This window comes from Lipotes vexillifer, unplaced genomic scaffold (genome assembly GCF_000442215.2).
Source record: "Lipotes vexillifer unplaced genomic scaffold, Lipotes_vexillifer_v1.1 scaffold1654, whole genome shotgun sequence".
Lineage (NCBI taxonomy): Eukaryota > Metazoa > Chordata > Mammalia > Artiodactyla > Lipotidae > Lipotes > Lipotes vexillifer.
In genome coordinates, this window is record NW_006794528.1 from 75,350 (window position 1) to 91,413 (window position 16,064).

A 16,064-nucleotide genomic window follows, 5' to 3' on the forward strand; every position below is an offset into this window, starting at 1 on the left:
CTAGTGCTTTACGACCCGTAAAGAGGAGGCCTCCTCAGGGAGATGTGGACATTCTTGGATGCATCTCTTCAGGAAGGCCTGATCTTTAAATGCCCAAATTTGATTTTAACCCTGTTTTGAATTGACCTTTGTGAATCTGGGTAAGTTGCTGCGTCTCCCTGAGCCTCAGTTTTCTTCAGCACAGGGGGAGGACTGGACTAAATGGTCACTAGAATTCTGTGATTCCTTTCATTTTTCCCTCGGTGCCTCCTTATGCTACATAATATGTATCAGTGATGAGCACCCGTTTAGCATGGGAATCAATTCAGAAAAAATAAAAATCTGTTAGTGAGTGTGTGTGTGTTGTGTGTGTGTGTGTGTATGTATGTATTTAAATTCAGAATGAAAAATGGTTTTGAGTCCCTTGCGAATGTTTTCTTACGATTTAGATTTCCTATTTTATTGACTAAATAAATATTAATGAGAAAACTGGTGCCATCAAAAAATTAATGTCAGGGCATATTCAAGCAACATGGAAGCAATGATGGAGTCTTCTCTTGAGCATAGATGTTGGCTGTGCTGCCAGCCAGGTAGGCTGCATGAAGCCTGGCGGCTCATGGATTGCTCATGAGGTGGGATGACTCAGGGTTGTCATTTTGAACATGAATTTTGAACATGAATTATTGTATTATGTGGTGCCAAAAAATGATGTTTCTAAAAGACTATTGAAAGACAGGGGGCTTTGGACTTCCCGGGTGGCACAGTGGTTAAGAATCCACCTGCCAATGCAGGGGACACGGGTTCGAGCCCTGGTCCGGCAAGATCCCACATGCCGCAGAGCAACTAAGCCCGTGTGCCACAACTGCTGAGCCTGCGCTCTGAGCCCGCGAGCCACAACTACTGAGCCCACGTGCCACAACTACTGAAGCCCATGCGCCTAGAGCCCGTGCTCCGCAACAAGAGAAGCCACCGCAATGAGAAGCCTGTGCACCGCCACGAAGAGTAGCCCCCGCTCGCCACAACTAGAGAAAGCCCGCGCGTAGCAACGAAGACCCAACGCAGCCAAAGATAAATAAATAAATTTATTAAGAAAAAAAGAAATACATGGGGCTTTTTGACCCTAAATCCTCTTCAGGAGCTATGTTTTTTGAGATTGTATAGTCCTTTTAAAGGGAGGGAAAAAAAATTGCTCCCTTACTGCTAGGATGAGTTTTGGTTCTTGCTGCTGCCGATGACTGCCTCCTCCTTTACATTCTCTAATCATCTGGGGCTAGAGCACAAGCCAGGTCTTTGGAGCTGTGGGCTTGGGAACTCTCCTAACAGCGAAGATCATGGTTTAGCCCAGAGATGTTGTGGCAGCTACTTGGGTTGCTCCTTGTCCTTTGTTTCCTTCTTGTTCATGGCTGAACATGAGGAGAAATTACCTTCAGAGAAGCAGTGTAGTTATCATGAAGTTTAATAACTTTCGTGCCAGAGTGGTAGTGATAGCTGTTAGGATCTCTCTGTTTCATGTAGCTATGAATATAAAATTTTATTAAATAAACTTGTATTATTCTAACAGATATCATGATGGATCCAACAGCTTTCCCCTCTCTCCTATTTTTAGCAGGATCAGGGGGAGTGACCCAGCTCCAGGGATGGGCCTTGATTAATCTCAATTTAGGGATGGGTTTAGATTAATCCAATTTTGGTAACTGCCCGGGGCAGTGGTTAGTTGAGGAGCTCAGTCTTGGCCCCCAGAACATGACATTCCCTTGGTTATAAATCCAGAAATGAGACATGAAGGAAAGGTCGCTGGAGGCTTTGGGGAAACATTTCCTCACTTTTAAGAGAGAGGCACAGGAAGATGATCTCTTTTCTTCTCAGTATTGCTGTTGTAGTCAGGAACTGCTATCAGTCAGAGGATGAAATTGATACTCCCATGAGTATCTGCCAAAGGAGGTGCACAGAAATGAGCCAGAACTACTGGACTGAGCCATCTCTGAACCCCAGCTCACCACTGGGCTTGTCATATGACACATTACCTTAAGCTAGTTTGATTTGGGGTTTCTGTTATTTGCAGCAGAAAGCATCCTAATTGATATAATGATATTATCATTCTTATGACTGGTTATTTTAATCCTGGAGTAGCCTCAGAAAGTTGTCTTTCCTTTATAGTAAGTGTTAACGCACTATATATTCTACTGATATCATTGTCAAAACTAACTGTAATGTAGAGATCTTCATTTTCTTAGTGTCATAAGATTTCTCAGCGTCCCTACTATTCTCACGAGAGTATGCTGACAAAACTTTGAACTTCCAAGGTTTTCTTAGCTCTCTCCACACTTAGTAGAATTTAACCTTTACTTAATTACACAGAGGGTATTTAACCTTTCATTTATGATCTACTGCATACATGTTTCTGTGTGCAACCTAACTGGCAAAGAGAGGATGGAACCCTTGCTTGATGTGAGAGCAATTTAGGACAGTATGTTAATAAACCCAGTAACACAGTATTGAATTGCTGTGCAAAAGCCAGGCCTGGAGGTAGGGATGGACAGGCCTGAGTGGAGAGGACCGCAGGGTAGGGTGGCACCCTCAGAGAAGGCTGCCGAGTGAGGTAGCCATGCACGGGCAGAGGGGAGGAGGTGCGGGGCCCAGTGAGAGAAACAGAGGCCGAAGTTGGAGAGAGGCTGGGAGGGTGGTGGTGTTGGGAGAGCAGTGCACCTGGGGGGAAGGCTGGATTGCCAGGCCGAGGAAGTTGGATCCATGGCTTCTTGAATAGGAAGGTGACATTACCACAGGGATTGTTGAAAGCTGTTCTCACAGTTGCATGCAGGGGAATTAGACCAGCAAGAGGTGTTGGCACAGCGCCCTGGGAGGCTATTACCATAATCCATGCATGAGGTGACAAGATCTGCCGGATAATAGCATCTGAATGTGTAATGTCTTACATCTGTGTGGAATTTCAGAGTTCCCACAGCACAATCAAGCACATGATCTAATTTATCTAATGAGATTCTCTTAACCTTTTTTATGGATGAGAATGTGGAGGTTCAGAACAGATAGGCAACCTCCTAAAAGTTATTAAGACAGAACCCAACCTATAGTCTAGGTCTTTTTTTTTTTTTTTGCGGTACACGGGCCTCTCACTGTTGTGGCCTCTCTCACTGCGGAGCACAGGCTCTGGACGCACAGGCTCAGCAGCCATGGCTCATGGGCCCAGCCGCTCCACGGCATGTGGGATCTTCCTGGACCGGGGCACGAACCCTTGTCCCCTGCATCGGCAGGTGGACTCTCAACCACTGCGCCACCAGGGAAGCCCACAGTCTAGGTCTTTTGACTTCCAGGGCCAGGGCTTTTCAATAATAACATAAGTGATATTTCCCATTTTTAGTGAAATTCAAGTTGTGCTAATTTGACTGTGCTCTACAGCATTTGTCTGTCACCTGGCTCCTGATAGCAGCAGCATCCAAAGCTAAATACCAGTTCACAACTCTTATAAAATGTTGAAAACCTCTGAATAGTGAACAGACGGTTAAGTATCACAGATAATGGTAGAACCTCCTCCAATAACAGAAAGGTAATCCTTCCAACAAATACAAAAAACAAAAGTCTGGGTCAGTAGAAAGTTTCCTCAATGTTTCACTTGAATGGAGAGTAACTGAGACTTAATGGCGCCTCAAAATGGCTTTGTTGAATGAAGGTGGAAAAGTTGCCCATGACTTCTGACTACAGGTAAAAACAACCTTGAAAGAACTGGAGTTACATCTTAATAAAATAGAATAAGGAAAAGTATTCATTTGGCAGGCATTTTGATAGCCATCATCTTTTACTTAAACTGTGAATGAACTATTAAAAGATGGAATGTTGGATGACTTTAGTCTTCCAGTTAAGGAAGTTATTTTCTGGAGATACAGTAAGTATTTTGAAAGTCATGAATTTTTCTTCTTTTTTACTGTGCTAAAAAAAAACCCATACACACACATAAAATAAAGTTTACCATCTTAACCATTTTTTCAGTGATCAGTTCAGTAGTATTAAGTATATTCACATTGTTGTGAAATAGATCTCCAGAACTTTTTCATCTTGCAAATCTGAAACTTTATGCCCATTAAACAACAGCTCTCCTTCCCCGCCCCCTCCCTTCAGCCCTTCATAACCACCATTCTATTTTCTGTTTCTATGAATTTGGAAAATTGTGAATTTTTAAAAAATGTTAACATCAAGAAACATTCATTTCTTGCCTACCGCGTGTTTGGCATTGTTCTTGATGAGAGGACCAAAAAGAGATAAAGGCTAGAGAGAATCCCTAGAGGGTCTTTGTTACACTGGATTTAGAGATATATAAAAAGATAAATCACAATGAAAATGTGTTAAATCTTAAATGAATCATGGCCACAGTGAATTCTCTGTGATGCTAACAATAATATGTATGCTATGTTGCTCAGTTTTGCTTCAGTGACTGCAGACCCTGCAATACTGAGGTACCTTAGAGGAGGAAATGTGAGCCAGATAACCTGGGGGTATTGGGTATGAGATTGTATTTGTTAACATTACATGGTTATTAGTGAAGGGAAGGAATAAGAAGCTGTTCTGCTGGATTAGCTTGGGTGTGATTGTTGCGTATTTCAAGATTCACAAGCGTACCTGAAAAGATTCCCTGGGGGAAAAGTGCCACTCAGAGAAGAAGGGGCAAATCCACTTGGTTTATGCCTTTGCCATATATGAAGCTGGAGCCGGCAAGCAGCCTTTTTGGGCGTTCTCAGTGTTAATATGTAGAAATACTGAAATAATGTAGCCGTTGAAGGCTTTTCTCCCTCGAAATAGCTGCAGTTAATGTTTCAGTCACTTTAGAGGATGCATAATTGACGTTTTCTTGAAATGTCTTGGAAACCACTTTAAGGGGCTCTATAGAGAATGTGAAGGAGTAGAAACATCTGAAACAAAGCTGAGTAGCCAGATGATGAGGATTTAGCAAATCGCAAGCGAGCTGTATTCACTGACTGGTCCCTTCAGAAAGAGCAGCAGCCTGTTCCTGTTAAATGGTAGAGGATGCTGGTATTTGTGAGGGACTTTGTGGTTCTTTGTAGTTGAAATTGCTGAGTTAAGTTTTGAGCTACCATAGTGGGGGGAAGTAGGTGAGGGAGGGGTTGAACTGTTGAGTGCTGGAGCCACAAATGACTTTCACTTGCTACCTGTCAGGCTGGTTGAGTGCCTTCTTAGCTTTGGCTTCAGGTTGGAATCACTTGGGGAGCTTTTAAAATTACTAGTGCGCAGATCCCATCCTTGACCAATTAAGTCAGAATCTCAGAATTTGGGGAAGGGAGCAGGCCTAGTCATGAGTATTTTTACTTTTCTTTTAAGTTCTTGAGGTAATTCTAAAGTGCAGCCAGGGCTAAAAGCCCTTTTAGCTATTTCAGCACTAGCCAGAAAGATGAAGGGAACATTTATTAACATGTATGTAAAGTACTTGCTAACTGTATAAAAATAAATATGCAGGCTTTCTCATCCCTGCCTTCAGATAGTTGGGTTTTGTTTTGTTTTTTCTTTCTTTTAACCAGTTGCAGATTCTAAAGAAACAAATGGAAGGAGGTGGAAATAAAACATAAAGAGGCCTCACGGCCTTCTTTAGGGAAGGACGGGGCACGAGGGGTGGGTAGGAAGCTTTGTTTATCTGTATTTCAGGAAGTGGAAAATATGGCATGTTCTCCATCTATCTAAATTATGTACCTTTGAGGGATGTGTCAAAATAATTTTGTGTCAAAATAATGAGGCATATAATACCCTTCATTTAACATGTGTGGAAAATCTTTGCAGAGTAATTAGCATTCCTTTCTTCAGCCTGTATTCAGAGGAAACATACCATTCACACCCTCTCTGTGTTCACATTTTCCAGTGCGTTGGAGAGCTTTTTTTCAAAAGAAATCTTTGTCCTTTTCCTAATAAGACTTGGATTATATTTGAAGAAATTTAGCATGTTTTTCTTTCTTTTTCTGGCAGGAATTGATTTTAAAATCAGAACGATAGAACTAGATGGAAAGAAAATTAAGCTTCAGATATGGTAAGTAAAAAAAATATATATGCACACAGCATTTCTACCTTAATCAGGAATTGAACGTGGGAATTAAAAGGTGAATTGTGGTAAATTAGAGGTATCGTTTGGTAGCTAAAACTTCTTTATCAGAACCAAGGGGAAATGGGTAGGTGTTCAAAGGTATCTTCACCAAGAGTGGGATGGTAAGGATGATATCATTAAGTCTCACAGCCAGGAGAAATTTCAGAGCTCATTCTTCGAAAATGCTAATTTTATAGGGGAGGAAACTAAATTCTAAAGTGTGTCAGTTATTTTTCCATTGTAGTTGCTGCAGCTGTGAAATCAGATAAGGCAAAGTAGTCAAATGGTAGGAACCCCAAAGTTCCTACCCCAAAGTGCTGATCTGGAGTCCAGCCTCTAAATTAAAGACTTGGTGTTATTTGCTTCCCTTCTTAGGGACTGCTTGTCCTCATTTGTAAATTGATTGGTCAGACTGATGACATCTGAGTTCCCTTCCAGCTCAGATATTTTCTCATTTATTTGCATATTTCTTCTCCTTAAAGAAAAAATGGGGAACACTGCACTGGGGAATAAGGAAGGGAAAGGGCATGCCTGTCATCTCTCATGTTATACTATGCAAGGCAAAGATCTCATGATCAGCCAGCTCCGACTGGTTAATTCCTCAAGAATTTGTCACACTACAATGAATAAATATGGTTCCTGCAGATTGCCTGGTTGAATATTTTTGGCTTGAACTCAAACTCTTATATATATATATTTTTTAACCTCTTTAATTGCTTTCAGTGTAGGGCTTTCCATGGAGCCACATAGATTTGGAGCCTTGAGGAAGGTTTTTTGATGATGTTTACTGACCTAATGTGTGACAATAATAGCAGGAAACAAAGCTTAGAAATTTAGAGTATCATAGACTTAAGAAGGAAAGCAGGGCAAAATAATAAAGTAATACTTTTTCCATAGGCTGTTTTTCTTCTTTGAATTTCAGAACCGGGATAGAACTAGAACCTTATATTGAAATCCGCCAGCCTTTCCTTTATAGGAAACTGGGACTTAGAGTGGTTAAGTTCATCTGAAGGCATATGTCTGGGTTAGTGATGGAGCTGGGACAACTACCCAAATCTCCTGGAACCTTGTGTCAGCTTCATGTATTAGCTTTGTATAGAGGTTCCCCATATACTTCACTGGAAAACATTGTGTAGGTCACCACAAGCTACTCTTCTCATCTGTTGGTATTTAATAAGAGTCAAATATTTTAAAGAAAAAAAAAAATTTTTTAAGGGGGAAGCAAAGCGAATCTCTGACTCTGTGCTGTACAGTCCTGATCATAACAATAAGGAATGTTTCTAGGAGCCTGTGGGTAATCAGCTAATTAGAACCCCATGGCACTATTTATCAGTCCTCTTGGCAGTAAAGTAGTCTCCATTCAATCTTCATGACCTGCATTTAGGATGCCAAATCCATCCTTGCTGCAGAGCTGGTTCTAAATCAAGTAGCATGTTAGAATCAAAATATGGTTATTCTGGGCTTCCCTGGTGGCACAGTGGTTAAGAATCCACCTGCCAGTGCAGGAGACACTGGTTCGAGCCCTAGTCCGGGAAGATCCCACGTGGCATGGAGTGACTAAGCCCGTGCGCCACAACTACTGAGCTTGCGCTCTAGGGCCCACGTGCCACAACTGCTGAAGCCCACACACCTAGAGCCCGTGCTCCACAACAAGAGAAGCCACCGCAATGAGAAGCCCGCGCACCGCAATGAAGAGTAGCCCCCGCTCGTCGCAGCTAGAGAAGCCCGTGCGTAGCAAATAAATAAATTAAAAAAATATGGTTAGTCTGCTCAGCGGTGTTTGGCCCCTGTTTTCCTCATGATTTGTTTGCTGAGTCCCAGACAAGTGCCTGTGTATCTAATCCTGATCAGTGAGAGGATGGCAGGATAAGATGATGGTACCGTGAGGCCAGGGCCTGCACTAAACAGCCAAGGCCTAGAATGCTTGAGTCTCATTCAAGGGTATGAGCTGTTTAGTGGCAGAACTGGGACCACAGCCCACCTGAGCCTATTTCCTCTTCTGTAGAACAAGGATGATGGTAATACCACCACACTGGGCTGTGGTGGGCATCATTTGAGCACCATGTGGAAGTATTTTATGTAAGGTATACATTTTATGTAAGGTATACATAAATGGTAAGGTATTTATTAATGTTTTAAATTTACTATATTTCCCTTAGGCCTTTATCTCATTTGGGTTTGTTGTGTGTTAGATTTTTAGTATATTTCCACAAATGCTTCTTTTTTCTTTTAGGAATATTGATTTTTTCCCAGGTATCAAGGAAACTTGACTTCCTTTATAGGGGTTGCTTTGGTAAATGTAATTCGAAATGTTGGCATTTTTCAGAATGTATTCAAATGGCACGTCATTCTCCAAAAAAGCAAGAATAAATGCAAGTTGATGTAATTTTGAGGTATTGTTCATATTTTGAAGTCTTTGTCAACAATTATGTGTTGAACTCCATGGTCTCATTTAATCATGGGCTCTAGAGCTGCAAAAGTTCTTGAGGAGACCCATTTTAATGTGCTCTGCTGAGCAGAATTTACACGGTAGTAAGTCCAGCCCAACTGCTTGCTTTGTACAGAAATCAGACTTTCAGTCAAGAGAGCAAAATGCCTTAATCATTGGGCATTTATAAAAAGGATTAGAACTGCCTCTAGGAGTCCAAGAGTTTAGAACTATTCTCTGTTCTGTTCCTCATCTGACTGACGAACACATGCCAGTTCCTAGCAGGACCATGCATTTTTCTGTTGCTGCTTTTGTCATCAAGGTCCAAGTTTTTCACCCAAGTCATTGTGAGCTCCCGACAGGCTTCCAGAGGCGCAACAGGCTCCCTTTGTGTCTCGTTCCCCATCTCCCTGAAACCACTGCATTTGTGAGCAGACCACCATTATATCTCCTACAGCTTCGAGTGTCTCCTCAGCGATACTTGTGATGACTTTGCAAACCACTCTCTCCTTTGTTTTAAATTTTAGGGACACAGCGGGTCAGGAAAGATTTCGAACCATCACGACAGCATACTATAGAGGAGCTATGGTGAGTGTGTTTTAGGGTTTTGTGGAAGTGAAACATGAATATTCATTCATCAAGTTTGTAGGATTCAAGCTAGAGTCTAGTACATTGGAGAAAATAGATTTTTTGATGTGCAAACAAGACATTTAAAGGGTTTTTTACGTTTTGTGTTTAGTAGCTGTGTACGCTACCACTGGTCTTTATTATATTAATCATGTAATTAGCTTGGAGATGTTTTAGAGCTCCTCCACACATTCTGAGTGATCGTATATTTTTGTGCTTTGTCCTTGTATTAATACCTTTGCCAAATCTTAGCAAACCACAAGCGCTGTGACTAAATATTCATTTCTTGCACCCTCTCCCCATTCAGCCCTGCCACCGTCATCCCTTATCTCTCACCAGGTCCACAACGTCCACTCCTATTGGCTCATCTCTCTGGAGTCGCCTCCACCAGCATTCTGCCAGCTGGCCAGGAAGTAGCCAAATGATCTGTGACTCTCTGAGGCTTAGAATCTGGTGAATCTTGACTACCAGGTCCTTCTGTGCTATATCCTAGCCTTATCCTTGTTATCATAACCTCGTCACTTGGCTCTTTTCCGTCCTAAGATGCTTCATCTATACAACCCATTATACTGTTGGCTCAGGGTAGATTCTTTGTGATGCTGTGAGTACAGTGGTGAATAAGGCAGCTTAGAAGCTGAGCTCTACTGAACCAAGCCTAAAACGTCTGACCCAGAACAGGGCTTTATCTCTGGCTTTTAGGCCTAAGCCAGGTATAACTTGGAGCTTTAAATGATTATGAAACCCAATATGCTCAGGGAGTCTTGGAAGGTTGAACAGTTGAGATCACGTAGCCCAGCCTAGTAGACTCTGGGGTGCCAGCTGCCAACTTACCCAGCTCATTGCATAAAAGACCGTTGTGCTTCTGAGAGTGGTGTGGATGTGACGGAGCTGTAGGGGTCTTAGCTGTCCCTTTGCCGCAGGAAGGTGTGATCTGAATTCACAGATCCCTCTATTATCATGCTGCTCGCCCTTCCTCCTCCACTGCCACTCACCCTCCAGTATTTGAGTGCCAGTGACATCCCCACACAGAAGTTGGGGATTCCTTTTGGGAATTCCTTTTTGAAGCTCTACCACTTTGGGACTCTATACCACTAACCATTTTATATGTATGTGTTCTCTACCCTGTAATACTTTGAAGATTGTAAAAGGTCATCCTTTTAAGAAGGGCAATTGTCAGCTACTCTCTACTTGGCTTAGATTGGAATCAAAGGGAAGGGACTTACCTTGTGTGGAGAAGTTTGTTTGTTGTTTATTTCCTCTAGAAAGGATTTTGGGGGTAAATAAGAACATCTTAACAGGGATGATTTAGAATAGTTTATAGGTAATTTTGATTAGAGGCATCGTATAGACACAGGCCTTTATATTGACCAATTTCTTTATTTTCTAGGAATGATGTATTGATACCATTTGCAAGCTTGTTTTCAATACAAAGTGGGCAAGAACACTTAGAATGTGGAGCAAGTGTCTTCCTTGGCTGTGTAGCTCTAGTTCATGGTATAAGGAAAGAGATCATTGAAATGTGTTCTTTAATTTAGATTTCATTTATCTACTGCCTAGCCTTTTTTCACATTACTGCAAATAATTAGAAATTGTTGCTGTTCTAAGGTATCTTGTCCTTTTCATTTTGAAGGTAGGGATTTTTGTCTCTTGTTTTACTACGAATGCCGGTGCCTTACACATAGTAGATGCTCAATAAATACTTGCTGAAGGAGTGAATCAGTGAACAATTTCAGACCTAGAAACAATCTTAGATACATGATCAGGAAATCCTGCTCTACTTGAGTCTTGGATCCTGCACGTCATCTGTTCCAGTGGGATGTGGGGCCGTTGTGTTCTCATTTCAACAGGTGGTGGTTCTGGCAGGTCTAGTTTGGTTGGCTCAGGTATGCAGCGTTTTGGTAAGAACAGTACTGAGTCTGACACCATGGCAGAGTCCTTTGGTCTGTTTCAAACTATTCAGCAACATTTGTAGGCATAGCAGTAACCCTGACGGACAATCTGGCTTTGGGGGGAAAAGGGACCATATCATTGCATTATTGCCATTTCTCAGTACTGTCTTGTGAACTCTTAGGAGGCCGTTGTTGTTAAAGGTATGTATACTAGATATATCAAGTTTTCACCTGGTATACCGGAACTTGTATTTCCAGCTGATTCATAATATCAGTTAGCTTAGAAACATAGGGAATAGTCAAAGGGTTTCTGCTACTCAAACCAAAGATATAAAGTAATAATTGTTGTCAATTATTGAGTCCAAGCTGTGTCCTGGATTCTAGGTAAAGTACTTTACAAAAAATATCTCAGTAGATCCTCAAAAATCCATTGTGGAAGATGTGCTGTCCTCATTCCCCAAACGCAGACTGAGAGGGATAAAATAACTTCTCCAGGATCTCCCAGGTAGCATGTGGTGGAGCCCAGACCTGATACCTCTGACTCCAGAATCTGTGCCCTTAACCACTACACTGTGTTCACACTTCCTGTGCTAACCACCCAGAGTGCTACTTGACAGACAGCAGTAAAGATCAAGGTTGTCCACATAGCCCAAAGGGAAGTAAAGCTCTGGCAGTTTTTTGCTTAATTTTACTATTGTAGGTAGCTAAGCTGTTTGAATGAGGAATTATTCAGATTGCATTTTGAGACTTTTAAAAATTATGGTAAGATATATGTAACATAAAATTTAATGTTTAAGTGTACAGTTCTCCACTTTGATTTTTTTTTTTTAATTACCTTGGTAATTGTAAAATCTACTTTGCAGTGTAGCCAAAGTTAAACATTTGCATTTGAGGCTAGGAGGAGGGAGGATAGAGAAGAATGTTGTTTGTCACTTAAATTTAAATAATAATGTATATTTTTCTGGTTGTCAGAAGGTTACATGTAGTATAGAAAGCTTTGAAAATCCTAAGAAATCATCTAAAATCCCACCACCATAAGAGATAGCTTCCGTTAACATTTTACTATGTTTCCTGGATTCTTTTATCTATGTGTATTTTATATGATTTATATTTATTTACATTTATATTTTGTATTTATTTACAAAGTTGGAAGCCAGACCCTGAAAGATTTTGCCTGCTATTTAAGGAATTTTAATTATGAGTACAATGGCGAGATGCCAAAGGATTTTAAGTAATGAAGTGATAACTCTGGTGCCCTTATGGAGAGTGGATTAGAGGAGGTTAAGAATGAAAGCAGGGAGACGTAAGTCATCCAGGTAAAGGCTAATTGATGAGAATGTGAGTAAGGCCTTGCGTGTGGGGTATCAGACTGTGGAAATGTGGAGGTTGTTGAGTCTACAGGACTTAGTGACTGACTAGTGGTGGAGCAGATTACTCCCAGGGGTCTGCTTGGGCTGGCTGGCAGGGATGTATTGCCCTTCTTCAAAACGAGAGTACAAGGAGGAAGAGAAGATTTGAAGGGGACAAAGACAACTTCCTATTTCACTTAGTTGAGTTTTCGGTGACCACAGGGGCCATCTGGGAGCCGATGCCCTGTCAGTGTTCTCCAAGGCACACCTGACCCCTGTCTATGTCTTCGGCCTCATCTTGTGCCCTTCTCCCATTGGATCTGGGCACTCTTGCCAGGCTGACAGTCTTTTTTTTTTTTTACTAATTTAAATTTATTTATTTTTGGCTGTGTTGGGTCTTCGTTTCTGTGTGAGGGCTTTCTCTAGTTGCGGCAAGTGGGGGCCACTCTTCATCGTGGTGCATGGGTCTCTCACTACCGCAGCCTCTCTTGTTGCGGAGCACAGGCTCCAGATGCGCAGGTTCAGTAGTTGTGGCTCACGGGCCTAGTTACTCCGTGGCATGTGGGATCTTCCCAGACCAGGGCTCGGACCCGTGTCCCCTGCATTGGCAGGCAGACTCTCAACCACTGTGCCACCAGGGAGGGCCAAGCTGACAGTCTTTTACTCAACCTAGTAGGTTCTGGGCCTTCCTGGTGAGCAAGATATTTATCACATTTCTGCTATGTCCCAGGCACTGAGGGCTTCCCCTCTTCACTCCAGCCTCTACCCCTTTGCCCAGTTCAAGTCTACTCAGCCCTCAGGCCTTGGCTTTAATGTCATTTTCTCAGGGAAACCTTCCCTGAGCCACCCCAGCCCCTCAACCATATTAGGTTAGCATTTTTACTCAGAGCGCCTCATGCTTCTTCATAGTGATTGTCTAAATTATAATTAATTATATAATTATTGGTTCATTGTTTTCTTTGGTAGTCATCCATGAGAAGGAGGGGCCTTGCCTATCTTATTCACTACTAGTAGCATTTGGTGTACTATCGGGCACGTAGTAGGTGCTCACTAAATATTTGTTGAAATGGATGGACGGGGGGGTGGGTCTAGCACTTAATACAAAAATGTGGTCTTGTGATACAGATTTTGGAATAGGTAGCATACAGGTGTCAGTTGAAACATTTAGAAGATAAACTGTTTAAAAATACCAGACGTGGGGTCTTCTAAAATATGATGAGGATGCTTTTCATTAAACTGTGTAACAAATGCATTATATTTTAAGTGTCTGTGACTTACTTAGACAACTAGTAACTTTTTTTAGTTTAGTAACATTTCAGTCAGTTCATATAAAAAGAAATAAATCTAAAGCCATATGGTTACAATCTTAGTATAAGAGTCAGAAACAAGATAATTTCTACTTAGAATAAACAAGTGCACAACAGAAGCGATTACCTCTTACTCTCAATGTTATCTCTATTTTAACTTAAACATCCTTTTAGCTTCAGTTGGTGCCAGTTTTATTATATGAGGTCAGGTAGAAGGGGTGTATCACCTTTACCATAATCACTAATTCATTACAGGTTAAAAGTGAAGTAAATGTTAACAGAGTATTTATTTACATGGTGAGACAACAGAAGATTTTATTTATTTCTGTTTCTCTGTACTTTATAGAGTCTTATTATAAATTCCCTTTATAAAGACAGAAAAAGGACAAGCACAAGCTTTCTGGAGGAGAAGAGTACATTGACATTATATTCCTTAACTTTAAATGTATGAAGCACTAAATAACAGTCTTTTTTCCTCTTACAGGGAATTATGCTGGTCTATGACATCACAAATGAAAAGTCCTTTGACAATATTAAAAATTGGATAAGAAACATTGAAGAGGTATGTATGGAAACAGAATGGATACTAGAGAAGAGTCCTGCTGGGTGCTTATAAAGGGCTCCTCCCTTTATGAGTGTCTCCCTATCACTCAGCTGAGCTGCTAGGAAGTAGGGCGCGGGCAGGTCAAGCCCGCTGCTCTGAGGAGTGCCAGGGAGGGTGACATCTCTGGTACCGCCAGTCTGACTTCTCTGCTGGACTGGGGGGAGGTGCAGACAGAGGAGCAGTTTCACAGAATTTTCAACTTGGCCCTGATCTTGAAAATAATTTAATCCAAGCCCCCATTTTACACATGAGAAGACTGAGGCCAGAAAGAGGTGACTTGCATGTGCTCATAGAGCCTTTAAAAAGGAGAGCGAGGATTAAAACCTCTGGTTCTCAGGTTCTGTCTATTCCACCATGCTGTGCTGTTTGACGGGCATAAATATATCTTTATTCCAGCAGTTTATCATTTTGCCCTTCTAACATTTTCTTCATCTTAGATATTTAAAATTTGGTTTAGTTCCAGTTTGATTGGTATGAAGATTTTTTTTTAATGTCTTTGACATTTCAGAGGGAAATCTGACTGTGAAATAATTTCATACACATTTACATTAACCTGCGTGAATTTATTGTTCATATAGTTCAGAATCCAGAGTACCTTCCTCATTGGCTCACTTAGTACTGAGGTGTTCTCCCTTCTTTGACCCAAACTAACATTTGGAAGTTTTTTTGTTAGATAACTTTAAGTTTTATTTTTGTTTGTTCATGTACCAAAAAAGACATGAGAATGACTGCAAGCCTTTGGGAAAAATGTTCTCATGGACTCTTATGCTGTAGCTTTCCCCTCCTCTCATCTTTAAAATTTTTTGTTAATCAGGCCTTATGTTGAGTGAAAGATTATTTGTCTTATAATTAAATTTCTGGATCTGTTTCTGACAGGTTAAGATTTGCCTGTTGAGTAACTGTGTTTTTCTCAGGTTGTTTGTCTGACATACTGTTTTCTCCCTGCAGCATGCCTCTTCAGATGTTGAAAGAATGATCCTGGGCAACAAATGTGATATGAATGACAAAAGACAAGTGTCAAAAGAAAGAGGGGAGAAGGTAAATTTGAACTGAATGCATAAAGATTGGAATCTACTCACGTTATGCATTCATTTTCTTACTATTATTTAATTATTGATTTAAGTTTTAAAAACATCTATATTTTAATCTGTTAAAAAAACAACAAAAGGGTTGTAATCCATACTTGAATGGTATGAATTAGTATTCGAGCTCCAACTCCATATACTGTGTAGTCATGACTCATTCCTAAAGAATTTGCTGTTTTCTGGGAGATACAAATTGGTCCTTTTTCAGATTCCTGCAGCTTAGAGTTCAGGCTATTTCTTCCATATCTGTGTGTAAATGCCCAGTTTTGAAGTTAAACCAGTTCATTCTCTTTGAAAAAAAAAGTAGTAGGATAGGTGAAGTTTCAACAGTAATCATTTTTCAATTCATTTTTTTTTCTAAAAATATTTTACTACACATTAGATTTAGGTCATATGGAGTTTTAAACTCTTCATTAAGCTACGGATATCATTTATAGACATTTCTCTATTTTATGTCCTGCAAAACAAGAGTTTATTACATGTACATATTCATTTCTTTGACATTTTCCAAATTGACTTAGAGGCTTCAATTTTTTAAGTCTTGGAATTTTGCTTTAGACTTTTTTTAGTGATACGTGCAAAATGCATTTTTCAATCGCACTGCGAACTTTTTCCCCCTAAAAACATTCACTTAATCTTGGTGTTGCAAATGAACTGGGAACTCTTTGGAAATAGATGGAAATGTAGAAGGGTTCACAA

General features: G+C 40.8%; 1 protein-coding gene across 2 annotated transcripts in view; it reads left to right on the top strand.

Annotated features, from left to right (window-relative positions):
* The window catches only part of RAB8B (RAB8B, member RAS oncogene family), a 67,284-nt gene that overhangs the window by 42,644 nt on the left and 8,576 nt on the right, over positions 1-16,064 (top strand). For both annotated transcript variants that reach the window (XM_007467202.1, XM_007467203.1), the window contains exons 2-5: positions 5,962-6,022; positions 9,032-9,092; positions 14,161-14,238; positions 15,229-15,318. In XM_007467202.1, coding sequence (XP_007467264.1) covers positions 5,962-6,022; positions 9,032-9,092; positions 14,161-14,238; positions 15,229-15,318 — 290 coding nt within the window. The remainder of the gene's footprint in view (positions 1-5,961; positions 6,023-9,031; positions 9,093-14,160; positions 14,239-15,228; positions 15,319-16,064) is intronic.